General features: G+C 39.0%; 1 protein-coding gene across 2 annotated transcripts in view; it reads left to right on the top strand.

Moving 5' to 3' along the window:
- LOC100659080 (cytochrome P450 3A8-like) overlaps nt 1-27,208 on the top strand; it is a 53,440-nt gene that overhangs the window by 8,895 nt on the left and 17,337 nt on the right. The window contains exons 3-7 of one of the 2 annotated variants that reach the window (XM_064295982.1): nt 1,731-1,783; nt 12,727-12,826; nt 15,517-15,630; nt 15,889-15,977; nt 16,902-17,050. In XM_064295982.1, coding sequence (XP_064152052.1) covers nt 1,731-1,783; nt 12,727-12,826; nt 15,517-15,630; nt 15,889-15,977; nt 16,902-17,050 — 505 coding nt within the window. Of the gene's footprint in view, nt 1-1,707; nt 1,784-12,726; nt 12,827-15,516; nt 15,631-15,888; nt 15,978-16,901; nt 17,051-27,208 lie in introns of both variants that reach the window. The other variant, XM_023555934.2, reaches the window with a different exon arrangement.

Below are 27,208 nucleotides of genomic sequence, written 5' to 3'. Positions count from 1 at the left end.
ATCCAGCACATTGGCCTGGATTCCCCAAGGGCCCTATTCTCAAATGCTGCAGTTTTTTGATCCAGTCTGAGGATCCAGTTGCCTTGTAGATTTAGCAATGTGCTAACATGGTAAACATCGTGAGGAGGAGTATCTGTCTGCCAGTGGTTCCTCCTAAGAAGTCACAGTGGTCTTAACATTAGGAGAAACAAACAAAAGGCGTTTTGGTAGTGGCTCATTAAGCTGTGTGTGCTGGATTCAAACTCTCCTGCTTCCAGCCTGAGCTCTTGGTAGCCCTTTTTTTTTGTACGCCTTACTGCAGAGTTTGCTTTCAAAAGTAGTTTATTCTATTTTATTTTTTGTTGTTACTCTTGGATAGGTATCAACTTCAGATTACTAGGCAGCTCAAGTATTTGTCATCTAGTAATTTGCAGGTAGTGCATCCTCTCAAGAACTGTAAAACCCTGTGCTTATTTTCCTGGCTTTACCCAGCCCTTGCCACCCACGCCATCTGTTGGGGATCTGAGAGCTACAACAAGGGCTTTCTGCCTTTCTTCTTTTCCGTCAAAGGAGCCGCCTCTGTGAGTGAGTCCGAGCAGGGAGTGAGTATCACTGAGACAAGGTTATTGTTGTCTATCAATTTCAGATCTTTAACTACTAAATGCGTTTTTCTTTTTTTAAATAAAAGCATGTCCTTGTTGTTAGGTACTCTTGAGTCATTTTCAACTCACAGCAACCCCCATGTGACAAAGTAGAACTTCATTATGGGACATTCACTCATTTTCTCCAAGCTTCGTTTTTCTTGCATGCCCGTGGAGGTAATTACCAGAGGGTTAGGAGATTTTAGAGACAACATATACACAAACAAAAACATTTCAGAAAGACAAGAAGTTACTTATTATTCATACACAACGTTACATCATTCAGTATCTACAGTACTTGGAGAAAATTCAGTTATTTAAAATTCTCCATTTAGAATATCTCCACTATTTACCCTCTTCAACCTTAAGATATCTCTGAATAAGAACTTCCCTTTATCTGCCAGTGAAAAGATAGTGTAATAGTTTTCTAGGGCTGCCATCACAAAGTACCACAAAGTTGGTGACCCAAAATAACAGAAATTTATTACCTCACAGTTCTTGGGCCCAGAAGTCTTAAACAAGGTGTTGACACAGCAGTGCTTTCAGTGAAGGCTGTAGGGAAAGATGTATTCTTGCCTCTTCCTAGCTACTGGTGGTTCCTGGCAATCCTTGGCGTTCCTTGCTTTGTAGATGCACCATTCCCATCTCTGACTTAGTCTTCACATGACCATATTCCCCTTCTGTCCTCCTGTGTCTCTCTGGGTCTGTGACTCTTATCCTCTTCTTATAAAGACAGCAGTCACATTGGATTGGAGCCCACCCTGCTCCAGTGTGACCTCATGTTAAGTTAACTGATAACTTCTTTGTTGTTGTGAGTTGCTGTAGAGTCAGCTGCAACTCATGGAGACCTTACGTATAAGAGAATGATCCTGCACCATCTCCATGATTTTCGATATGTTTAAGCCCATTGTTGAGGCCTTATTTCCCCACAAGTTTACATTCACAGGTCCAAAGGCTTGGATTTCAACACATCCTTTTAGGAGATACAATTCAATCTGTAACAAGGAGTAAGCTTGATTTCATCTCATCGGATTTTTTTTTAGTCCCTGAAATGTTAGGGGTGAGTACATTGAAATGAATAATCTAGTTTTATTTTGTTTCTCCTTGCAGGGTATGTGGGATTTTGACGTGAAATGTTCTAAAAAGTATGGAAAATTATGGGGGTGAGTATTCTGGAAACTTCCATTGGATAAACTTGTTGTGAGGAGGCTCTCAGCTGTGTGGAGGACAATCGCAGCCCTCCCTGAGCCTCGTAGGATGAATTATCTCTTGTAAAACTCTTGGAGATTTGTTATTATTGTGATCCCATATGTCTCCAGGTTTCATAGTCTACAGTCTGAGTAAGGCCAAAAAACTGAAGATAATCACTTTTCTCCAGAGACTGACAGCATTAGTTTCTGGCCATTTTTTCCTTCTGTAGGTCCCTTTTTATTGCCTAAAAATGCATCATTTCAAACCCTTCCATTGTTATTGTGTTCGGTTGAGTTGATTCTGACTCATAGTGACCCTTGGTGACAGAGTAGAACTGCCTCATAGTGTTTTCTAGGATATAATCTTTACAGGAGCAGATCACCAGGTCTTTCTCCCATGAAAACGCTGGGTAAGTTTGAACTGCCAGCCTTTCGGTTAGCAGCAGAGCATAGAACTGTTGCTCCACCAGGGCTCCTACAAACTCTTCCGCAATTGTTGTTAAGTTCCATCAAGCCTGTTCACACTCACAGTGACCCTATGTGCAACAGAATGAAACACTGCCCAGTCCTGCACCTTCGTCGCAATCGTTGTGCTTGAGCCCACTGTTGTAGCCACTGTGTCAATCCATCTTGTTGAGAGTTTTCTTCTTTTTCACTAACCCTGTACTTTACCAAGCATGACCCTTTACTTACCAAGCATGAGCAAGCATGACTGGTCCCTCCTGATAATAAGTCTAAAGTACATGAGGTGAAGTCTCAAAATCCTTGCGTCTAAACAACATTCTGGCTGTTTTTCTTCCAAGACGTATTTGCTCGTTCTTCTGGCAGTCCATGGTGTATTCAGTATTCTTTGTCAATATCATAATTCAAAGTCATCAATTCTTCTTGAGTCTCCCTTATTCATTGCCCAGTTTTCGCATGTGTATGAGGCAGTTGAAAATACTATGGCTTAAATCTTAGTTCTCAAAGTGATACCTTTCCTTTTTAATACTTTAAGGAAGTCTTTTCCTGCAGATTTGCCCAATGCAATACATGGTTTGATTTCTTGACTGCTGCTTCCATGGGTGTGGATTGTGGATCCAAGTAAAATGAAATCCTTGACAACTTCAATATTTTCTGATGTGGCTTATTGGTCCAGTTGTGAGGATGTTTTCTTTTTTCATTGTACTTTGCATGAAGGTTTACAGAACAAACTAGTTTCTCATTAAACAGTACACATATTGTTGTATGGCATTGATTAACAACTCTGCGTCATGTCAAGACTCTTCCTTCTCAACCTTGGCTTCCCTATTGCCAACTTTCCTGTCTCCTCCTACCTTCTGGTCCTTGCCCCTGGGTTAGTGTGCCCCTTTAGTCTCGTTTTGTTTTATGGGCCTGTCCAATCTTTGACTGAAGGGTGAACCTCAGGAGTGACTTCATTACTGAGCTGAAAGTGTGTCCAGGGGCCATACTCTCAGGGTTTCTCCAGTCTTTGTCAGGCCAGTAAGTCTGGTCTTTCTTTTTGAGCTGGAATTTTATTCTACTTTTTTCTCCAGCTCTGTCCAGGACCCTGTACTGTGATTCCTGTCAGAGTAGTCAGTGGTGGTAGCTGGGAACCATCTAGTTGTACTGGACTCAGGCCGGTAAAGGCTGTGGTAGATGTGGTCCATTAGTCCTTTGGACTAATCTTTCCCTTGTTTCTTTAGTTTTCTTCATTATTCCTTGCTCCCAAAGGGGTGAGACCAGTGGAGTATCCTAGATGGCTGCTCACAGGCTTTTAAGATCCCAGATGCTACTCACCAAAGTAGAATGTAGAACATTTTCTTTATAAGCTATGTTATACCAGTTGAGGTAGTTGTTCCCCGAGACCATGGTCCCCACAACCCTCAGCCGAGCAATTCAGTTCCTCAGGGAGTTTGGATGTGATTATGGAACTTCCATGACCTTGCCTTGTACAAGGTGTGCTGGCTTCCCCAGTTCTGTGTACTATTTTACCCTTTGCCAAAGTAACCACATATCTATCATCTATTTAGTGCTTTTCCCTCCCCAACCTTCCCCTCCCTTGTAACCATCAAAGATTGTTTCTTCTTGTGTGTAAATCTTTTCATGAGTTTTTACAGTAGTGGTCTCATACAGTATTTGTCCTTTAGTGATTGACTTATTTCACTCAGCATAATGCCCTCCAGATTCATCCACGTTATGAGATGTGTTGCAGATTCATTGTAGTTTTTTATTGTTGTGTAATACTCCATTGTGTGTATGTACCACAGTTTGTTTATCCATTCATCTGTTGATGGACATCTAGGTTGTTTCCATCTTTTTCCTGTTGTGAACAATGCTGCAATGAACATGGGTGTGCATATGTCTATTCATGTGATGACTCTTATTTCTGTAGGATATATTCCTAGGAGTGAGATTGCTGGATCATATGGTATGTCTATTTCTAGCTTTCTAAGGAAGTGCCATATCATTTTCCAAAATAGTTGTAGCATTGGAGATTCTCACTAGCAGTGTATACAAGTTCCCATCTCCTCGCAGCCTCTCAAACATTTGCTAATACCTGTTTCTTTGACTCCTGTCAGTAATACCGGGGTGAGATGGTATCTCATTGTGGTTTTGATTTACATTTCTCTAAAGGCTAGAGGTCTTCAGCATTTCTTCATGGTCTGATGGCTGTTCAACTGTCTTCTTTGGTGAAGTGTCTGTTCATTTCCTTTGCCCATTTTTTAATTGGATTTTGTCATTTTGTTGTAGAGGTGTTGGATTTTCTTCTAGATTTTAGAGATTAGACCTTTGTCTGATTTGTAACAGCCAAAATTTTTTCCCAGTCTGTAAGTTCTCTTTACTCTTTTGGTGAAGTCTTCTGATGAGCATGTGTTTAATATTTAGAAGATCTCAGTTAGCTAGCTTATATTCTGGAGTTTGTGTGTTGTTGGTTGTGGTTTGTATCCTTTTTACGCCATGTATTAGGGCCCCTAGCATTCATCCTATTTTTTTCTTCTATGAACTTCATAGTTTTTGGCTTTATATTTAGGTCTTTGATCCACTTTTAATTAGTTTTTGTATATGGTGTGAGGTATGAGTCCTGTGTGATTTATTGGCAGATGGACATCCTGTTTTGCCAGCACCATGTGTTAAAAAGACTGTCTTTTCCCCATTTGATGGACTTTGGACCCTTGTTGAAGATCATGTGACCATAGGTGGATTGATTTACGTCTTGGTTCTCAATTCTGTTCCATTGATCAATGTATCTGTCGTCGTACCAGTACCATGCCGTTTTGACTGCAGTAGCTATATGGTAGGTTCTGAGGTCAGGTAGTGTGAGTCCTCCTACTGTCTTCGTCTTCTTCAATAGTGCTTTACTCATCCGGGGCTTCTTTCCTTTCCATATAAAGTTAATGATCAGTTTTTCCATCTCTTTAGAGAATACTGTTTGTATTTGGATCAGGATTGCATTGTATTAGTAAATCACTTTGGGTAGAATTGACATTTTCACAATGTCAGATCTACCTATCCATGAGCATATATGTTTTTCCTTTTATGTAGCTCTCTTTTGGTTTCTTGCAGTAGTGTTTTGTAGTTTTCTTTGTATAGGTCTTTTACATGCCTGGTTAGATTTATTCCTAAGTGTTTTGTTTTTTTTTTTTTTTTTTTTTTTAGGGGCTACTATAAATGGTATTGTTTTCGTGATTTCCTTTTCATCGTTCTCTTTATCGATGTATAGGAATCCAACTGATTTTTGTATGTTTATGTTGTATGCTGCTACTCTGTTGAATCTATTAGTTCCAGGAGTTTTCTTGTGGAATCTTTTGGGTTTTCTATGTATAATATCATATCATCCACAAGTAGTGACAGTTTAACTTCTTCATTATTGATTTGGATGCCCTTTATTTCTTTGTCTTGCCTTGTTACTCTAGCTAGGACTCCCAGCGCAAAGTTAAATAAGAGTGGTGATAAAGGGCACCCTTGTCTTGTTTCTGTTCTCAAGGGGAATGTTTTCAGCCTCTCTGTTAAGAATGATGTTGGCCATTGGTTTTGCATAAATGCCCTTTATTATGTCGAGAAATTTCCCTTCTATACCTATTTTATTGACAGTTTTTATAAGGAATGGGTGTTGGACTTTGTCAAATGCCTTTTTTGTGTTAATTGAGATGATCATGTGATTCTTTTCTTTCCTTTTATTTGTGTGGTGGATTATGTTGATTGGTTTTCTAATGTTGAACCATCCTTGCATACCTGGTATGAATCCTACTTGGTCGTGGTGTATTATTATTTTTTGACATAATGCTGAGTTCGATTGGCTAGAATTTTGTTGAGAATTTTTGCATCCATATTTATGGGAGATATTTGTCTATAATTTTCTTTTCTTGTGATTTGGTTGCTTGGTTTTGGTATCAGGGTTATGCTGGCTTCATAGAATGAATTTGGAAGTATCGCTTCCTATTCTATGTTCTGAAATAGTTTGAGTAGTACTGGCATAAGCTCTTCTCTGAATGTTTGGTAGAATTCTCCAGTGAAACCATCTGGGCCGTGGCTTTTCTTTTTTGTTGGGAGTTTTTTGTTTTGTTTTGTTTTACCTTTTCAATCTTTTCTCTTGTTATGGGTCTGTTTAGATTTTCAACATCATTTTGTGTTAGTTTGCATGAGTAGCATATTTCTAGAAATTTGTCCATTTCCTTTAGGTTTTCAAATTTGTTGGAGTATAGTTTTTCATAATACTCTGTTATGATCCTTTTTATATCAGTTGGGTCTGTTGTAATGTCCCCCATTTCATTTCTTATTTGGGTTATTTGTGCCCTCTCCCGTTTTTCTTTTGTCAGTTTGTCCAGTGGTTTGTCAATTTTGTTGAGCCTTTGAAAGAACCAACTTTTAGTTTTGTTGATTCTTTGTATTGTTTTCCTATTCTCTATTTCATGTATTTCTGCTCTGATCTTTATTATTTCCTTTCTTCTGGTGGCTGTGGGCTTCTTTTGCTGTTGTCTTTCTATTTGTTTAAGTTGTGTAACTAATGTTTTGATTTTGTCAGTTTCTTCTTTTTTGATGTGTGCATCTATTGCTATAAATTGACCTCTGAGGACTGCCTTTGCTGTGTCCCAGAAGTTTTCATATGATGTATTTTCATTCTCATTTGATTCTAGGAGTTGTTTGATCCCATCTCTGATTTCTTCTATTACTCAGTGGTTTTTAAGCAGGGTGTTATTCAGTTTCTGTGTGATTGATTTTTTTCCCTTGCTCTTCCTGTTGTTAATTTCTATTTTGATGGTGTTGTGGTCAGAAAAGATACTTTGTATTATCTCATTGTTTTGGATTTTGTTGAGGGTTTCTCTGTGGCATATGATTTGGTCAATTCTGGGGAATGTTCCATGTGTATTTGTAAAGAATGTGTATTTTGCAGCTGTTGGGTGGAGTGTTCTAAATATGTCTGTGAGGTCATGTTGGCTGATTGTGCCCTTTAGCTCTCCTGTATCTTTGTTGAGTTTCTTTCTAGATGTTCTGTCCTTTACCAAGAATCATGTGTTGAAGTCTCCTACTAGTATTGTGGAACTGTCAACTTCTCTTTTTAGTACCATTAAGAGTAAAAAAACTTTTTTTTTTTTTTTGCCATTAGAGTTTTTTTTATGTATTTTGGAGCCCTGTCGTTGGGTGTGTAGATGTTTATTTTGGTTAAGTCCTCATGATACATTCTCCCTTTAATCATTATATAGTGGTCTTCTTTGTCTTTTATGGTGGATTTTGTTTTAAAGTCTATTTAATCTGAGGTTAGTATTGCCACTGCTGCTCTTTTTTGGTAGTTATTTGCTTGATATATTTTTTTCCATCCTTTGATTTTCAATAAATTTAGATCTTTGTTTCTAAGGTATGTCTCTTGGAGACAGCATATTGATGGATCCTGTATTTATCTGTTCTGTCACTCTCTGTCTCTTTATGGGTGCATTTTAGACCATTTACATTCAGTGTGATTATTGATAGCTGTGAGTTTATTGCTGTCATTTTGTAGTTTTTTTTTTTGTAGTCCTGAGATTTACTTTGCTCTTCTTCCTAGGTTTGAACCGGTCTACTATTACCTGCTATCATCTTGCCTTCCTCTCCATTACAAAGTTCTACACCTACACCATTTACTCCCTCTTTTATTGTTTTGATGTTGTTGTCATATACGGATTAACCTCTCTGGTTCCCTATTGCAAGTCTTTTGGTTTTGAATAGTCCTCGAGAGTTCATTTCCTATGTTGATATCCAGCTGGTACAATCTTGTGTTCTAAATTCAGGCTGTGATCAGATGTTGTCTGTTCTCAGACTGAAAGACCTTTTAATTATTCTTGTAATTTTGATCTTGTTTTTACATATTCCCTTAATTTATTTTTATCTAGAAATATCCTAATTCATCATCATATTTCAATGAGATTTTTACAGGATATGTTGTTCTTGGTTACCAATTTTTTTATTTCAAGGTTTTATCTATGTCATCCCATTGCCTTCTTACCTGCATGGTGTCTGCCGAATAATCAGAGCTTAGTCTTATTGTTTCTCCTCTGTATGTGACTTTTTTTCTCTCGAGCTGCTCTCAGCACTTTGTCTTTGGTTTTAGCAAGTGTGATTATGATATGCCTTGGTGATTTTCTTTTGGGGTCTATCTTATATGGGGTTTGGTGAGTTTCTTGGATGGTCAACTTTTCCTCTTTCATGATATTAGGGAAGTTTTCTGTCAGCCATTCTTCAATGATCCTCTCTGCGTTTTCCGTTTTCTCCCCCTGTTCTGGAACTCTGATCACTAGCAAATTTTTGCTTTTGATTGTATCCCACATAATTTTCAGGGCTTCTTCATTTTTCTTTGTTCCTTTTTCTGATTTTTCCTCAAGCAGAGTTGTATCCAAGTGTTCTTCTTCAGTTCTGTTGATCTTGTCTTCCATCTTTTCAAACCTGCTTCTCAGCCCTTCTATAGCACTATCAGTTTCTGAAATCATGTTTATCTTTTAGATTTCTAATTGTCGTTTTAGTATGATTTCTAGTTGTGAGTTTATTTTGGCCTTTTGTTCTTGTATTATTTACCTTAATTGTTCCATTTTTTTGGTCTGTATTTTCCATGAATTTGTCTGCCTTTTCCATAAATTTGTCTAATTTTTCCTCATTTTTGTCAGCTTTTTGTTTCAACTCTTGGGTTGCTCTGAATGTTAAAGATTCGAATTCCCTGTCAGGTAGTTCTAGTTCCTTTTCTTCTGCTGGAAAGTTATCTGGTGTTTTATTTTGGACACCTACTGGAACTATCCTGGCCTGCTTTTTTTCCCCTATGTTTTGTTATTGTCTGCTGTTTTCAGGACATTTAGTAAGTACTTTCTTTGTTTCTTGATTGCAATCTGTTTGCTCCATTCTGCTTTTTTGTTTTATTTGTTTATGTCTGAGGAGGCGGGCTCTGTGTTCCTTGTTTACTCATCTGTGGTCACAATACTTTTCACCTCTTTGTCCAATGGGCAGGACCAGCCGATCAGCTATGGTGCAGCAGGGCAGGCCTGCTGAAGGGAGGGGCTGGGGTGGATGGTTTGTGACACACACCTGGGCTGACAGGGCTGGGCCAGGAATCAGTGATGGGCAAGTTTCAGTAGGCTGTACTTGTGCTGCTCTGGGGTATGATGTTCAGCTCACGGTCCAGGTAGGCATGGGGGGCTTGGAGAGGTTGTGATGTGTGGAGATAATATGGGTATGGGGAAGAGGAGAGAGAAACAGAAACCAAAAACAAACGAACAAACAAAAGGGTGCTAAGGTAGCTTGCCATTGTTGCAGAGAGATGAGAAACAGAAATGGAGAAAAACAAAAAGGAAAGAAAAAAAGAGAAAATGGAAAATAAATAGCTAGATAAAAATTTGGGATAAGAAAATAAAAAGAAAAACCCCAGGAGTCCCACCAGCATGGCTGTGAAGACTGAGCAAGTGGCTCTCAGGCTGCACAGTATAGCCTGGCTGAGGGGGTGGGTATAGTTGTCACACAGCTGCAAGTATTCAGGAGACAGGAAAAGAAGGTAAGTATAGAGAGACAAGAACTGAGAAATAAAGAAAGACAGAAAGAAAAAAAGAGAAAAAAAGAAAGAAAGAAAAATGAAATGCCTCCAGGAATCCCACCAATGCAGCCACCTAGACTGAGGAAGTGGCTCCTAAGCCATGCAGTACAGCCTGGCTAGAAGGGACTCCCAAGTCGCAAAAAGAAAAAGAAAACGAACAAAGAAAAGAAAACAGAACAAAGTAAAACAAAACATAGAAAAAAAAAAAAAAGCCACAGGGATCCCACTAGTGTGGCATCAAGGGCCAGGGGAGTGGTTCGCCACTCAAGTGGCACTTCACAGCCTTTCAAGAAGAAACAAAGATGGCTTACAGAGCCAGGTGCTGGAGAGAAAGGACAGGGAGGTGATGGGAGGCATGGAAGAAACCCAAAGAACCAGAAAAAAGCAACCCCAGCAACAGAGAAATGGCGCTCAGGGAGCCAGCCTGTGTGGACAGGGTGAATCCAAGTGCCTGGGCTGAAGCAGTTGACTCCAGGCCAAGGGACTGTGGCTCGTGGGAAGCAGAGGAGGCCGAGGTGGGGGAAGAAGAGTGGGAGTTAGGAAAGTATATCGCTTGTTACTGGGTGGTGTGTCTCCTCTGGGAAATTGGCGAAGCTGCTTTCCCGTACTCCCTGTTTGCTGATCTCTGATGTGGGCTGGGTGAATCCAAGCGACGCAGACGCTCCACTTTCTGGCCAGCTGAGCCACTGCTGTCAACCTGGAATTGCAGAGATACATCAGCGTGGAGAGGATGGGGGGGTGGGAAAGCATGTATCGCTGGTTTCCGGGTGCTCTGTCTCCTGTTGGGAGCTCCGTGAAGCAGATTTCCCCTGCTCCCTGTCCACTGATCTCCGACGGGAGTCCTAATGGGGAATCCTGCTGTGTTAGCTGATAGGGGACCTTCACGCGTATCTCTCCTGGCCCTCTATTCTTTGTCAGTTTCTTATTCCATTCAGTGCTTGGCAGAGTTCTTTATCCCTTCATTTGACACTTTGGGTTCCAGGATTGATGTTTGTCTCTGTTTTACTTAGTTTTTAGGGTCTTTTTTTGTTATGTGGAGGGACAGTGTGGTGCTTCTGTCCATGGCATCATGTTGGCTGGAAGTACTGGATATTTGTTTTCTTTATGTTGAGGTGCAATCCATCCTGAAAGCTGGAATCTTTGGTATTCATCAGTAAGTGCTTTGGGTCCTCTTCACTTTCAGCAAGCAAGATCATGTCATTTGCATATTTCAGGTTGTTAGTGAGTCTTCCTCCAATCCTGATGCCATGGTCTTCTTCATGTAGTCCAGCTTCTCAGATTATTTGTTCAGCATACAGATTGAATATGTATGATGAAAGGATACAATCCTTCCTCACTTTAAACCACTTGGCATCCCCTTGTTCTATTTAAATGACTGCCCCTTGGTCTATGTACAGGTTCTTGGTGAGCACAATTAAGTGTTCTGAAATTCTCATTCTTTGCCATGTTATCCATAAGTTCTTATAATCTACACAGTCGAATGACTTTATAGTCAATAAAACACAGGTAAACCTCTTTCTGGTGTTCTCTGCTTTCAGCCAAGATCCATCTGACATCAGCAATGATATTCTTTGTTCCATGTCCTCTTCTGAATCGAGCTTGAATTTCTGGCAATTTCCACCTTTCAGTAGGTGCCAATCCTAACAGGCTTTATCCTAAAAACTTATATCAGAGGATCAACACTAAATATCCTCAATACTTACTTAAACCTCCTAAGTTTCAGTGTATTTCTGGAAATGGACAGCAGGAAGTACAGTGGTTCTCAAGAAGTTTTATATATGATTGCAGAGCCACTTGAGGTTCCTCCGTGAAATCAAAGAATAGGTGTCTTTTGGAAAATCTTCCATTTCGGCCTTGCCAGTTCAAATGATTGGTAATGGAAAACAAAATATCAGGACAGTGTAACTAAACTTATAGTATGCCTTATTACAGTGGCTTGTTTCCACAAATGGACTTTCTAATGGCAGAAGAGCAGGCCCAATTTGTATATATCACATATAAACGTACAGCTGTGTGTCGAACATACATCAAAAGTGGGATTTCCCTGATGCTACGATGTCATCAACATGGAGCTAAATCACAGCTGGGGTCCACATTTATGAATAAATATAAATAATAAAAAGAAATCCCAGCTGAGTTATACATGCTCCTCTATATTCCTTTATACCTTTTTATATTTCTTTTAATTTTCTAGAGTTAATGCTACTAAAATCTTTTGTTTAATAGGCAAAATTATATTATTAAAAAACTGTTAAAAACAAAGACAATTCTTAAAAATAAGGCAAAAATCATTCATAATCCTATTATTGCTTTTTGGGCATTCCAAGTTTTTCTCTATGTGTACTTATTTTTACATGTTTGTAATCAGTATGTCTATAATTTTTATCTGATAATGCCATACGTATTATTCACAGTTTGACATATATTTAAAATTGTAATTTTAAATGATTGAGTGCATGGACTATCTTTAACTATATCTTTCTCTTAGATGATTATTTGCCTTCAATTTTTCACTAACCTAATGTCTTTTCAAAAATGAAATATTTTGATCATGAAAAAATTACAAAAAAAATTACAAAGAAGGATATAGGAAATAGCCTTGTGTCTACCACCTCTCTTTAACATTTGTTCTAATATTCTAACCATGGTCTCCTTTAAGAGGTATTTTGTCTTTAAATGTCCCTTCATTTTATGATGTCTGGTGGTTCTGTGGTCAGAATCTTACTGCGTATCCTGTCTCAACTTGAAGTAGAGGAAAATGTTTCTGTGTGTTGGACCGTTAAGAGTATGGATTTTGTCATGTACAGATGAATGTATGGTCTCTCAGAAGTGGCCCCAGAGCAGAATTAAGTTTGATTAGATTAATCAGCTCTGTTTCCCGACATAGGTTTTATGATGGTCCGCAGCCTGTGATAGCCATCACAGATCCAGGCATGATCAAGACAGTACTGGTGAAAGAAAGTTATTCCACCTTCACAAATCGGAGGGTAGGTATCCATTTTTTCATTAAAAATTTTATTCATCTATTTACATTCTAAATTTGAAATAATTATGGATTCAGAGGAAGTTTTTGGGAGGGGAAACGAAGAAAAAAACCAAACATATACAGGAAGGTTTCATGTACCATTCATCCAGTTTCCCCCAGTGTTAACATCTTGACTAACTACAGTATGGTATCAAACCATTACATTGACATTGGTTCAATGCACAGAGCTTATTTGGAATTCATCAGTTTTATTTGCGCTCATTCGCATGTGCGTTTGTGTGTGTGTGCTTGCAGCTCTACTCAGTTTTATCACATAAGTGTATTTGGGTAACCATGAAGCTCCCTCTTGCTAGTTTTTTGTAGTCATAGTCTGTAGCTTGTCTTTTCCTCTTAACAGGGCCTTTAGGTGAGCAAACCTTTTTTATTTTTATGAGCCCAATTCATTAATTTTTGCTTTCATAGGTTATGCTTTTGATGTCAAGTCTGAAAAATCTTTTTCCTAGCACAGGGTTCAGAAGATTTTCCTCTTCTCATTTGATTTCTTCTTCTCTTCCTCCTTCCACTTCTGCTTCCTCTTCCCTTTCTACTTTTTCATCTTCTTCTTAGTTTTACCCTCCTTTTTCTTCTCCATCTCTCTCTCTTTTTTTTAAGTTTTATTGTTGTACATTTACGTTTAAGTCTGTGATTCATTTCACATTTTTTTTTTTTTTTGAACGAAGTGTGAGGTTTAGGTTGAGGCTCATTATTTTGCCAGTGGATGTCCAGTTGCTTTAAAGTTGTTTGCTGGAAAGGCTATCCTTCCTCTACAGAATTGATTTTATACCATTGTCAAAAATCGGTTGGACATAGTTACATGGGTCTGTTTCTCATTCTCTATTCTGTTCCATTGACATTGGTGTTTATTCTACACACATATAAAACACATAAACTGTGTTTATACTACACAGTTGATTCCTGTAGCTATACAGTAAATCTTAACATCTTGTAGAGTTATTCTTCCCACTTTTTAATCCTTTTTCAAAATGTTTTAGCTATCCTAGGTTCTTTGCTTTTCCTAGAAATTTATAACAAGCTTCTCTATGTCTAAAAAATCCTTGCTTGGATTTTGATGAGAACTAATTAAAGCTAGAGATCAATTTTGGGAAAATAAACATCTTCACTTTGTTGAGTCTTCCAATCCATGAACACAGTATATTTCTCCAGTAGTTTGTTTAGGTTTTCTCTGATTTCTTTCATCATCATTTTTGTAATTTTCAGTATACGTATCCTATACATGTTTCATTCTATTTATAACTAATGAATTGGTGTTGACTTGGCTCTAACTTATGGCAACCCCATGTGTGTCACAGTAAAATTGGAACCCATAAGTTTTTCAGTGGGTGATTTTTCAGACTCAGATCATCAGGCCATTCTTCTGAAGTGTCTCTGGATGTACTTGAACCCTGAACCTTTTGGTTAGCAACCAAGCATTTTAGATTTATAACTAAGTATTTTATTTTCTTTTGACTGACTGTTAATCTCAATTTCCACATGTTCATTGTTAGTATATAAAAATGTGATTTATTTTCTTGTGCTTATTTTGTATCCAGCAACTTTGCTGAACTCACTCATTAGTTCAGGGAGATATTCTTTAGCTTTTTTTTTTTTTTTTTTGCATATTCTTCAAATTGTTTATGTCCACAATATATCATCTGAAGACAGAGACAATTCTATTTCTTCCTTTCTGATCTGTATGTCTTTTATTTCTTTTCTTGTCTTAATGCAGTAGCTAAGACTCCCAGTATGATGTTGAGTAAGAGTGATGAGAGTGGACATTTTGTCCTTTTTCCTGATATTTGTGGGAAAGCTTTCAGTCTTTCACTGTAAAATATGATATTAGCTGTAGTTTTTTTTTTTTTTTTTGTAGATGCTCTTTATCAAGTTGAGGAAATTTTCCCGGCCTCCTAGTTGCTCAGAGCTTTTATCATGAATGAATATTGTAGGTACCCATTTAAAAACAAAATACAATTTTGGAATATGGAGGAACATTTTCATATACTTTTCTTGATAGGTCACCCTGAAGCTCAGAAATAAAATTATCTCCTTAATTTTCCTACCATTCATGGGGGAACAAGTAAAGGGTAATTTCATTTTTAAATGTTAGATAAATATTTGCTATTCTGGAAGTGCTAAGTGAAGGAAACTAGTCACAGAAGGCACATATTATATGATCTCACTTAGCAAATATTCCTAAGTTTTGAAGCTTTAACTGCTGTTTAAAAAAAATTACCATTAACAAGGCTCTCTTATTCAAGTTGCTCATGCTATAGATATATGTAAAGACAAAACTGTCCTGAGCCTAGGTCACCTGGCTATGCAAGCAATTCCTTTCTACTTTTCACAGGCTTGTAGGATGTACTAGGTCTTTTTCCTTTCTATTCCTCTGGAAAAAGAATTTTCATACAATGTGGACATTTGCATTTAAAAGTGGATTGGCAAATAAGATTGGAAACCACACCAAGCAGCTGGGTGTCCATTCTCACAGGGAGCATTTGGAATAAATATTGATTGAACATCTAGCCTAGAGTCTGCTACCTAGTAGCCAGTCTTCAACCATTTACTGAGTAAATGATGCCTGTATAACTAATTATCTACAATTGTGAAGACCTCAGGAACTTATGCAGGGCAAATGTCTTTTGCTTTGAATTCCAGATGTTAGGTCCAACGGGATTTATGAAATCTGCTCTTTCCTCGTCCAAGGATGAACAGTGGAAGAGATTACGAACATTGCTATCTCCAACCTTCAGCAGTGGAAAACTCAAGGAGGTTAGAAAATAAGAGAACTGATAATTAGAACCTCAAGTAACCAATCTGGGGAAAGGTAGAAAGTGAGGTCCCTTTACAAGGGGTAGTCAGCTGAGTTTGAACTTCCTTAGTATGGTCTTTTATCTTTACAAACCAGAAGAGACACTATAAGATTCAAGATAAAATTGTGGCTTATTGTTCCCTGCTTGGGAAAGCCAAGTCTGTTTAGGTTTTGAGTCTCCATATTTACTAACGGGTGGTGGTGTGTTTTGTGTTTAGATGTTCCCCATCATCAGCCAATATGGTGACTTGGTGGTGAAGCATCTGAGAGAGAAAACACAGAAAGGCAAGCCTGTCACATTGAAAAGGTAAATAGGAGCTTGTTGGCTGGGATTCTGAATTCTATCATGAGGCCCTCCAGCTGAGTTGAAATTCCCAGAGTTGAGTTGCTCTAGTGATCAAAGAAACACAGGTATGTGGTGTTAAATAGACCACCCAATAGGCCACCCAAGAAAGGTGGCTCAAACTAAAGGGTAGGGCATCCAGGAGAGAAAAGCTGTCTTCTACTGTATATATGAGCCTAGATTAATTTATCAACTTAATTGTCAACTTGTATTTTCTAAAATATGAAAAAATAAAATCTTTTAGAAAGAAGAAACGTGATTGATAGCACTGAAGTGTTGAGTGTAAGTAGTTTGGATTGGTGGGAGTGCAAGGCATTTGGTTCTTATGGGCTGACATTGATTGTAACAGGAAAGTTCAAATGCAGAGCTTGGAACAACTTCATGGTTTTGCTGAGGATGTCAACAAAATGCTATATATTACTCTGCTCTGGGCATAGACATTATGGGGAGGTAAGACTTAGATCCATTGTCACCTTTCTGGACTCTTCTAGGAAGAATTCATTATTTTATCCTTTGTATTGCTACAGCACTGTTCTTACACACCTGCAGTCTTCCACACTCAACACTCACTGCAGTAGTCTCATCTGTGGGTGCATCCCTCTCTGACTGAGCTCCTGGAGCTCAGAATTGGTTCTACCATACCTTCGTGTTCCCATTGCTCCTAGCACTGGGACAGCAGCATCACTGTCACCTGATAAATGCCTCATGAGTGATTTGATGGGCACACAGGCCCTCAGATGATCCAGCAGATGATTTTGAAAGTGTGTGGCTCTTTCCCTGTCTTTCTCCGGGCTTATGAATTTACATGTTCTTCTTGCTAAAGATGTCATGGAGGGATATTGAAGAAATGCTGATTTTAACTTTCTTTGTCTTTCTTTCTCTACTTAGTGTCTTCGGGGCTTACAGCATGGATGTGATAACTAGCACGTCATTTGGAGTGAACATCGATTCCCTCAGCAACCCACAAGATCTCTTTGTGAAAAATGCCAGGAACCTCATAAGATTTGATTTCTTGGACCCACTTATTTTCTTAATAAGTGTGTAGAGTACTATTTTTTCTTTTTAATAACATCTTAATTGATGTATAATTCGTGTTTTTAGTATTACCATTATGTGACACTGTCACCATAGTCGTATTTAGAGGGTTTTCATCAACTCTAGAAGAAATCCCATAAGCTTTAGCTATCACTGTCCTATTTCCCAATCCTTTCCCACCCGGCACCCCTAATCAACCACTAATCTACTATCTATCTCTAGATTTTCTACTCTGGTCATTTTATATAAATGGAATTCCGTAATATGTGGTCTTTGTGACGATTCCTTTCACTTAGAATAATGTTTACAAGGTTCATCCACATTGTAGCATGTATGGATGCTTCATTCCCTTTTATGACCAAATAACCTTTCCATTTTGTGGACATACTTCATATTGTTAATCACTTCTTCAGTTGATGGACATTTCATGTGTTTTTCCACCTTTGACTATTATGAATATTGCTGCTATAAATAATTCGTGTACAAGTATTTGTGTGGATATATATTTTGAATTCTTCTGGGTATATACCCATGAGTGGAATTGCTGGGTTATATAGTAATTCCAGAGCCCTGGTAGCACAGTGATTAACAGCTCAACTGCTAACAAGAAGGTAGGCAGTTTGAATCCATCAGCTGCTCGTTGGAAACCCTATGGGGCAGTTCTACTCTTGCCTATAGGGTTGCTATGAGTTGGAATTGACTCACTGACAACGGGTTTGCTTTTTGATATAGTAATTCTATGTATAGCTTATTGAGAACTGCTAGTTTTCTGCAGAGATTGTCCCATTTTACAGTACCATCAGCAGAGTATACATGTTTCAAACTCCTCACATCCTCCCCAATACTTGTTATTTATTATTATTTTTTTAATATTTTTGATTAGAACTACACTCGTGGGTATGAAGTGGTATCTCATGTGGTTTTGATTTGCATTTCCCTAATTTTTAATGACAAATGATGTTGAACATTTTTTATGTGTTTATTGGCTATTTGTATCTTTGGGAAAAAGTCTATTCATGTCTTTTGACGACTTTCTAACTGGGCTGTCTTTTTGTGGTTGAGTTGTAAGAAGTTTTTTTTTTTTTTTTCTTTAATAAATTCTAGATAGAAGTCCTTAACAGAGATACGATTTGAAGAATTTTTATGCCGTTTGTAGGTTGTCATTTCATTTTCTTGGTAGTGTCCTTGAAGCACAAATGTAGTTTTTGATTTTGATGAAGTCCAATTTATCTATGTTTTCTTTTGCTGCTTGTGGGTTTGTTGTCATATCTGATTGCATTGCCAAATCAGAGGTAAAAAAAATCCATCTGGATTTTCTTCTAAGAGTTTAAGCTCTAACATTTAGGCCTTTGATCCATTTTGGTTTTATTTTTGTGTATGATGTGAGGAAAGTGTCCAATTTCATTCTTTTGCATGTGGTTATCCAGTTGTTCCCAGCATCATTTGGTGAAGAGACACTTGTTTCCCTATTGAATGGTCTTGGAAAACTTGTCAACCACCATAGTCACATGGGTTTATTTCTGGGCTTTCTACTATATTCTGTTGATCTCTGTGTTTATCCTTATGCCTGCCTATACCACATTGGGAGCCCTGGTGGTACAGTGGTTAACAGGTACGGCTAGCTATGGCTGCTAACCAAAAGGCTGGCTTTTTGAATCCACCGGGTGCTCCTTAGAAACCCTATGGGACTGTTCTAGTCTGTCTTATAGGGTTGCTATGAGTTGAAATTGGGTTGATGGCAATGGCAGTGCATATACCACATTGCCTTGATTATTTTAGCTAAGTAAGTTAGATACGGTAAGCTTATAGTAAGTTTTGAAATGAGGAAGTGTGAATTCTCCATCTTTATTTTTTCAAGATTGGTTCAGATATTCTGGGTCCCTTGTCATTTCATATGAATTTTTTTTTTAATTAACTTTTATTAAGCTTCAAGTGAACGTTTACAAATCCAATCAGTCTGTCACATATAAGGTTACATACATCTTACTCCGTACTCCCACCTGCTCTTCCCCTATTGAGTCAGCCCTTTCAGTCTCTCCTTTCGTGACAATTTTGCCAGCTTCCCTCTCTCTGTATCTTCCCATCCCCCCTCCAGACAAGAGCTGCCAACACACTCTCAAGTGTCCACCTGATATAATTAGCTCACTCTTCATCAGCATCTCTCTCCCACCCGCTGACCAGTCCCTTTCATGTCTGATGAGTTTTCTTCGGGGATGGTTCCTGTCCTGTGCCAACAGAAGGTCTGGGGAGCATTGCTGCCGGGATTCCTCTAGTCTCAGTCAGACCATTAAGTATGGTCTTTTCTGAGAATTTGGGGTCTGCATCCCACTGATCTCCTGTTCCTTCAGGAGTTCTCTGTTGTGCTCTCTGTCAGGGCAGTCATCGATTGTGGCCGGGCACCAACTAGTTCTTCTGGTCTCAGGATGATGTAGGTCTCTGGTTCATGTGGCCCTTTCTGTCTCTTGGGCTCCTAGTTGTCGTGTGACCTTGGTGTTCTTCATTTTCCTTTGCTCCAGGTGGGTTGAGACCAATTGATGCATCTTAGATGGTCGCTTGTTAGCCTTTAAGACCCCAGATGCCACATTTCAAAGTGGGATGCAGAATGTTTTCATAATAGAATTATTTTGCCAATTGACATAGAAGTCCCCTCAAACCATTTTCCCCAGACCCCCGCCCCTGCTCCGCTGACCTTTGAAACATTCATTTTATCCTGGACACTTCTTTGCTTTTGGTCCAGCCCAATTGACCTGACCTTCCATGTATTGAGTGTTGTCTTTTCCTTCACCCAAAGCAGTTCTTATCTACTGATTAATCAATAACAAACCCTCTCCCTCCCTTCCTCCCTCCCCCCGCTTCGTAACCACAAAAGTATGTGTTCTTCTCCGTTTTTACTATTTCTCAAGATCTTATAATAGTGGCCTTATACAATATTTGTCCTTTTGTCTCTGACTAATTTCGCTCAGCATAATGCCTTCCAGGTTCCTCCATGTTATGAAATGTTTCAGAGATTCATCACTGTTCTTTATCGATGCGTAGTATTCCATTGTGTGAATATACCACAATTTATTTAACCATTCATCCGTTGATGGACACCTTGGTTGCTTCCAGCTTTTTGCTATTGTAAACAGAGCTGCAATAAACATGGGTATGCATATATCTGTTTGTGTGAAGGCTCTTGTATCTCTAGGGTATATTCCGAGGAGTGGGATTTCTGGGTTGTATGGTAGTTCTTTTTCTAACTGTTTAAGATAACGCCAGATAGATTTCCAAAGTGGTTGTACCATTTTACATTCCCACCAGCAGTGTATAAGAGTTCCAATCTCTCCGCAGCCTCTCCAACATTTATTATTTTGTGTTTTTTGGATTAATGCCAGCCTAGTTGGTGTGAGATGGAATCTCATCGTAGTTTTAATTTGCATTTCTCTGATGGCTAATGATCGGGAGCATTTTCTCATGTATCTGTTGGCTGCCTGAATATCTTCTTTAGAGAAATGTGTGTTCATATCCTTTGCCCACTTCTCGACTGGGTTGTTTGTCTTTTTGTGGTTGAGTTTTGACAGAATCATGTAGATTTTAGAGATCAGGCGCTGGTCTGAGATGTCATAGCTGAAAATTCTTTCCCAGTCTGTAGATGGTCTTTTTACTCTTTTGGTGAAGTCTTTAGATGAGCATAGGTGCTTGATTTTTAGGAGCTCCCAGTTATCTGGTTTCTCTTCATCATTTTTGGTAATGTTTTGTATTCGGTTTATGCCTTGTATTAGGGCTCCTAACGTTGTCCCTATTTTTTCTTCCATGATCTTTATCGTTTTAGTCTTTATGTTTAGGTCTTTGATCCACTTGGAGTTAGTTTTTGTGCTTGGTGTGAGGTATGGGTCTTGTTTCATTTTTTTGCAAATGGATATCCAGTTATGCCAGCACCATTTGTTAAAAAGACTATCTTTTCCCCAATTAACTGACACTGGGCCTTTGTCAAATATCAGCTGCTCATACATGGATGGATTTATATCTGGGTTCTCAATTCTGTTCCATTGGTCTATGTGCCTGTTGTTGTACCAGTACCAGGCTGTTTTGACTACTGTGGCTGTATAATAGGTTCTGAAATCAGGTAGAGTGAGGCCTCCCACTTTCTTCTTTTTCAGTAATGCTTTGCTTATCCGGGGCTTCTTTCCCTTCCATATGAAATTGGTGATTTCTTTCTCTATCCCCTTAAAATATGACATTGGAATTTGGAATCGGAAGTGTGTTATATGTATAGATGGCTTTTGGTAGAATAGACATTTTTACTATGTTAAGTCTTCCTATCCATGAGCAGGGTATGTTTTTCCACTTAAGTATGTCCTTTTGAATTTCTTGTAGTAGAGCTTTGTAGTTTTCTTTGTATAGGTCTTTTACATCCTTGGTAAGATTTATTCCTAAGTATTTTATCTTCTTGGGGGATACTGTGAATGGTATTGATTTGGTTATTTCCTCTTCGGTGTTCTTTTTGTTGATGTAGAGGAATCCAAGTGATTTTTGTATGTTTATTTTATAACCTGAGACTCTGCCAAACTCTTCTATTAGTTTCAGTAGTTTTCTGGAGGATTCCTTAGGGTTTTCTGTGTATAAGATCATGTCATCTGCAAATAGTGATAACTTTACTTCCTCCTTGCCAATCCGGATACCCTTTATTTCTTTGTCTAGCCTAATTGCCCTGGCTAGGACTTCAAGTACGATGTTGCATAAGAGCGGTGATAAAGGGCATCCTTGTCTGGTTCCCGTTCTCAAGGGAAATGCTTTCAGGTTCTCTCCATTTAGAGTGATATTGGCTGTTGTCTTTGCATAGATGCCCTTTATTATGTTGAGGAATTTTCCTTCAATTCCTATTTTGGTAAGAGTTTTTATCATAACTGGGTGTTGGACTTTGTCAAATGCCTTTTCTGCATCAATTGATAAGATCATGTGGTTTTTACCTTTTGTTTTATTTATGTGATGGATTATATTAATTGTTTTTCTGATATTAAACCAGCCTTGCATACCTGGTATAAATCCCACTTGATCATGGTGAATTATTTTTTTGATGTGTTGCTGGATTCTATTGGCTAGAATTTTGTTGAGGATTTTTGCATCTATGTTCATGAGGGATATAGGTCTGTAATTTTCTTTTTTTGTAATGTCTTTACCTGGTTTTGGTATCAGGGAGATGGTGGCATCTTAGAATGAGTTGGGTAGTATTCCATCATTTTCTATGGTTTGAAATACCTTCAGTAGTAGTGGTGTTAAGTCTTCTCTGAAAGTTTGGTAGAACTCTGCAATGAAGCCATCTGGGCCAGGACTTTTTTTTGTTGGAAGTTTCTTGATTACCATTTCCATCTCTCTTTTTGTTATGGGTCTATTTAGTTGTTCTACTTCTGAATGTGTTAGTTTAGGTAGGTAGTGTTTTTCCAAGAATTCATCCATTTCTTCTAGGTTTTCAAATTTGTTAGAGTACAATTTTTCGTAGTAATCTGAAATGATTCTTTTAATTTCATTTGGTTCTGTTGTGATGTGGTCCTTCTCGTTTCTTATTCGGGTTATTTGTTTCCTTTCCTGTATTTCTTTAGTCAGTCTAGCCAATGGTTTATCAATTTTGTTAATTTTTTCGAAGAACCAGCTTTTGGCTTTGTTAATTCTTTCAATTGTTTTTCTGTTCTCTAATTCATTTAGTTCAGCTCTAATTTTTATTATTTGTTTTCTTCTGGTGCCTGATGGATTCTTTTGTTGCTCACTTTCTATTTGTTCAAGTTGTCGGGACAGTTCTCTGCTTTTGGCTCTTTCTTCTTTTTGTATGTGTGCATTTATCGATATAAATTGGCCTCTGAGCACTGCTTTTGCTGTGTCCCAGAGGTTTTGATAGGAAGTATTTTCATTCTCGTTGCATTCTATGAATTTCCTTATTCCCTCCTTGATGTCTTCTATAACCCAGTCTTTTTTCAGGAGGGTATTGTTCATTTTCCAAGTATTTGATTTCTTTTCCCTAGTTTTTCTGTTATTGATTTCTAGTTTTATTGCCTTGTGGTCTGAGAAGATGCTTTGTAATATTTCGATGTTTTGGACTCTGCAAAGGTTTGTTTTATGACCTAATATGTGGTCTATTCTAGAGAATGTTCCATGTGCGCTAGAAAAAAAAGTATACTTTGCAGCAGTTGGGTGGAGAGTTCTGTATAAGTCAATGAGGTCAAGTTGGTTGATTGTTGTAGTTAGGTCTTCCGTGTCTCTATTGAGCTTCTTACTGGATGTCCTGTCCTTCTCCGAAAGTGGTGTGTTGAAGTCTCCTATAATTGTGGAGGTGTCTATCTCACTTTTCAGTTCTGTTAAAATTTGATTTATGTATCTTGCAGCCCTGTCATTGGGTGCATAAATATTTAATATGGTTATGTCTTCCTGACCAATTGTCCCTTTTATCATTATGTAGTGTCCTTCTTTATCCTTTGTGGTGGATTTAAGTCTAAAGTCTATTTTGTCAGAAATTAATATTGCTACTCCTCTTCTTTTTTGCTTATTGTTTGCTTGATATATTTTTTCCATCCTTTGAGTTTTAGTTTGTTTGTGTCTCTAAGTCTAAGGTGTGTCTCTTGTAGGCAGCATATAGATGGATCGTGTTTCTTTATCCAGTCCGAGACTCTCTGTCTCTTTATTGGTGCACTTAGTCCATTTACATTCAGCGTAATTATAGATAAATAAGTTTTTTAGTGTTGTCATTTTGATGCCTTCATGTGTGTTGTTGGCCATTTCATTTTTCCACACACTTTTTTGTGCTGAGACGTTTTTCTTAGTAAATTGTGAGATCCTCATTTTCATAGTGTTTGACTTTATGTTAGTTGAGTCGTTACGTTTTTCTTGAGTTATGGAGTTGATATACCTTTTTGTGGTTACCTTATTATTTACCCCTATTTTTCTAAGTAAAAACCTAACTTGTATCATTCTATATCGCCTTGTATCACTCTCCATCTGGCAGTTCAATGTCTCCTGTATTTAGTCCCTCTTTTTGATTATTGTGATCTTTTACCTATTGACTTCCATGATTCCCTGTTATGTGTATTTTTTTTTAATTAATCTTAATTTGTTTGTTTTTGTGATTTCCTTATTTGAGTTGATATCAGGTCGTTCTGTTTTGTGACTTTGTGTTGTGCTGGTATCTGATATTATTGGTTTTCTGACTAAACAATATCCTTTAGTATTTCTTGTAGCTTTGGTTTGGTTTTTGCAAATTCTCTAAACTTGTGTTTATCTGTAAATATCTTAATTTCACCTTCATATTTCAGAGAGAGTTTTGCTGGATATATGATCCTTGGCTGGCAGTTTTTCTCCTTCAGTGTTCTGTATACGTCGTCCCATTCCCTTCTTGCCTGCATGGTTTCTGCTGAGTAGTCTGAACTTATTCTTATTGATTCTCCCTTGAAGGAAACCTTTCTTTTCTCCCTGGCTGCTTTTAAAATTTTCTGTTTATCTTTGGTTTTGGCAAGTTTGATGATAATATGTCTTGGTGTTTTTCTTTTTGGATCAGTCTCAAATGGGGTTCGATGAGCATCTTGGATAGATATCCTTTCGCCTTTCATGATGTCAGGGAAGTTTTGTGTCAGGAGATCTTCAACTATTTTCTCTGTGTTTTCTGTCCCCCCTCCCTCTTCTGGGACTCCAATCACCCGCAAGTTATCCTTCTTGATAGAGTCCCACATGATTCTTAGGGTTTCTTCATTTTTTTAAATTCTTTTATCTGATTTTTTTTCAGCTATGTTGGTGTTGATTCCCTGGTCCTCCAGATGTCCCAGTCTGCATTCTAATTGCTCGAGTCTGCTCCTCTGACTTCCTATTGCGTTGTCTAATTCTGTGATTTTATTGTTAATCTTTTGGATTTCTACATGCTGTCTCTCTATGGATTCTTGCAACTTATTAATTTTTCCACTATGTTCTTGAATAATCTTTTTGAGGTCTTTAAGAGTTTTGTCAGTGTGTTCCTTGGCTTTTTCTGCAGTTTGCCTTATTTCATTTGTGATGTCTTTAAGCATTCTGTAAATTAGTTTTTCATATTCTGTATCTGATAATTCCAGGATTGTATCTTGATTTGGGAAAGATTTTGATTCTTTTCTTTGGGGGGTTGGAGAAGCTGTCATGATCTGCTTCTTTATGTGGTTTGATATGGACTGCTGTCTCCGAGCCATCACTGGGAAACTAGTTTTTCCAGAAAATCCGCTAAAAAAAAATGCAGTCAGATCCCTATCAGAGTTCTCCCTCTGGCTCAGGCTATTCAGATGTTAATGAAGCCGCCTGGGGAGGGCGGGGGAGGGATCAGAGAGATAGGAGAGTAGCACCTCAGAATATAGCCAGAATATAGTCTCGCTTGGAATGACTATTATACCTGAGATTTCCGCGGGGCGCGTTACCTATGTGTGCTGTCTGTGTGGAGATTGCCCCCGGGGGGTCTGGCCCACTGGAGTCACGGTCAGATCCTCCGCTGCCAGCCTGGGGCGGTGCACTCCCAACTCCAAAATCAGTCGCTGCCTCCCGGGGACTCCCCGTCCCACCTACCGCGTCGCCGCGCCGCCTCTACGAACCAGCTGGGCTCCCCCCCGGGGTCAGCTCAGGCAAGCGGAGCAGCTTCCCGGGCCTGCGCCGTGACCGCCCGTCCCGGCTGGGACGCCACTCTCCCCATTCCAAGACCCGTCACTGTCTCCCGGGGCCTTCTCCCACAGGCTGCGTCACCACGCCGCCCGTGCGAACCAGCTGGGCCCCCCCCGGGGTCAGTTCAGGGGGGTGGAGCTGCTCCCCGAGCTCGCGCCCCGCCAAAATCCCGGCGGGACGGCTCCCTATCTGGGACGCTGTTCTCCCCACTCCAAGACCAGTCACTGCCTCCCGGGGACTTCTCCCACCGGCTGTGCCGCCCCTCCGCCTGCGAGAACCAGCTGGACCCACTCCCGGAATGAGTTCGGGGGCCAGGGCTAGGCCCCTTGTTTGTGCCGTCTGCCGCCCTGGGCTTTGCCCCAAATCGGGCGCCGAAGGTCACCTGACTGGTACGCTGGCTCCAGGCTCTGAAAACAATCGCTGCCTCCCCGTGTTTGTTCGTTCTCCGTCTCTAGATCTGTGTTTGTTGTTCAGGGTTCGTAGATTGTTATGTATGTGATCGATTCACTTGTTTTTCTGAGTCTTTGTTGCAAGAGGGATCCGCGGTAGTGTCCACCTAGTCCGCCATCTTGGCCCCTTCTCCTGAATTTTTTTTTTAATGTTTGTCCAGAGTATTTTATTCTTTAGAGAGATCTCCATTCTAGGTTTATTAATTTAAAATCCACTTTTAGTGTCATACTTCACCCTCATTCTTCATTATTGCTAAAAAAATCTTAATATAAATCTTTTTTTTAAATTGTGCTTTAGGCAAAAGGTTACACAGCCAATTAGTTTCTCTTTCAACAATTCATACACAAATTGTTTTTTGACGTTGATTGCAATCCCCAAGATGTGTCCACACTCTCCCCTTCTCCAGTCCAAGGTCCCCGTTTCCATTTGTCCTGTTTTCCTCTTCCTTCCTACCTTGTTGTCTTTGCTTTCGGGCAGGTGTTTCCCATTTGGCCTCATTTACATGATTGAGCTAAGAGTCCTGTTCCTTACGTGCGTTATTGTTTGTTTTATAGACGTGTGTAATCTTTGGCTGAAGGGTGAACTTTGAGAGTGATTTCAGTTCTGAGTTAAAAAGGTGTCTGGTAGCCATAGCCTTGGTGCTCCTTCAGTCTCTGTCAGAGCAGTAAGCCGGGTCCTTTTTTGTGAATATGAATTTTGTTCTGTTTTTTTTCCTCCTTCTCTGTATGGAACCCTCTATTGTGATCCCTGTCAGAGTGACTAGTGGTGGTAGCTGGGTACCGCCTAGTTCCTCTGGGCTCAGGGTGGTGGAGGCTGTGGTACTTGTGGTCCATTAGTTCTTTGGATTACTTTTCCTTTGTATCTTTGGTTTTCTTCATTTTCCTTTGCTCTGGATGGGATGGGACCAGTAGACGTATTTTAGATGGCTGCTCAAAAGCTTTAAAGACCTCAGACACTACTCACCAAAGTCAAATATGGAGAATTTCCTTTTTTTTTCTTCTTAATTTCAATTTATTTATTTTTCATTTCCTTACATTTTCTTTGAGCAAATTAACTTCCTATTTTTGGAGATA

This window comes from Loxodonta africana, chromosome 12 (genome assembly GCF_030014295.1).
Source record: "Loxodonta africana isolate mLoxAfr1 chromosome 12, mLoxAfr1.hap2, whole genome shotgun sequence".
NCBI lineage: Eukaryota > Metazoa > Chordata > Mammalia > Proboscidea > Elephantidae > Loxodonta > Loxodonta africana.
The sequence above is the reverse complement of the archived record's forward strand: the minus strand, read 5'-3'. Positions and strand labels throughout refer to the sequence as shown.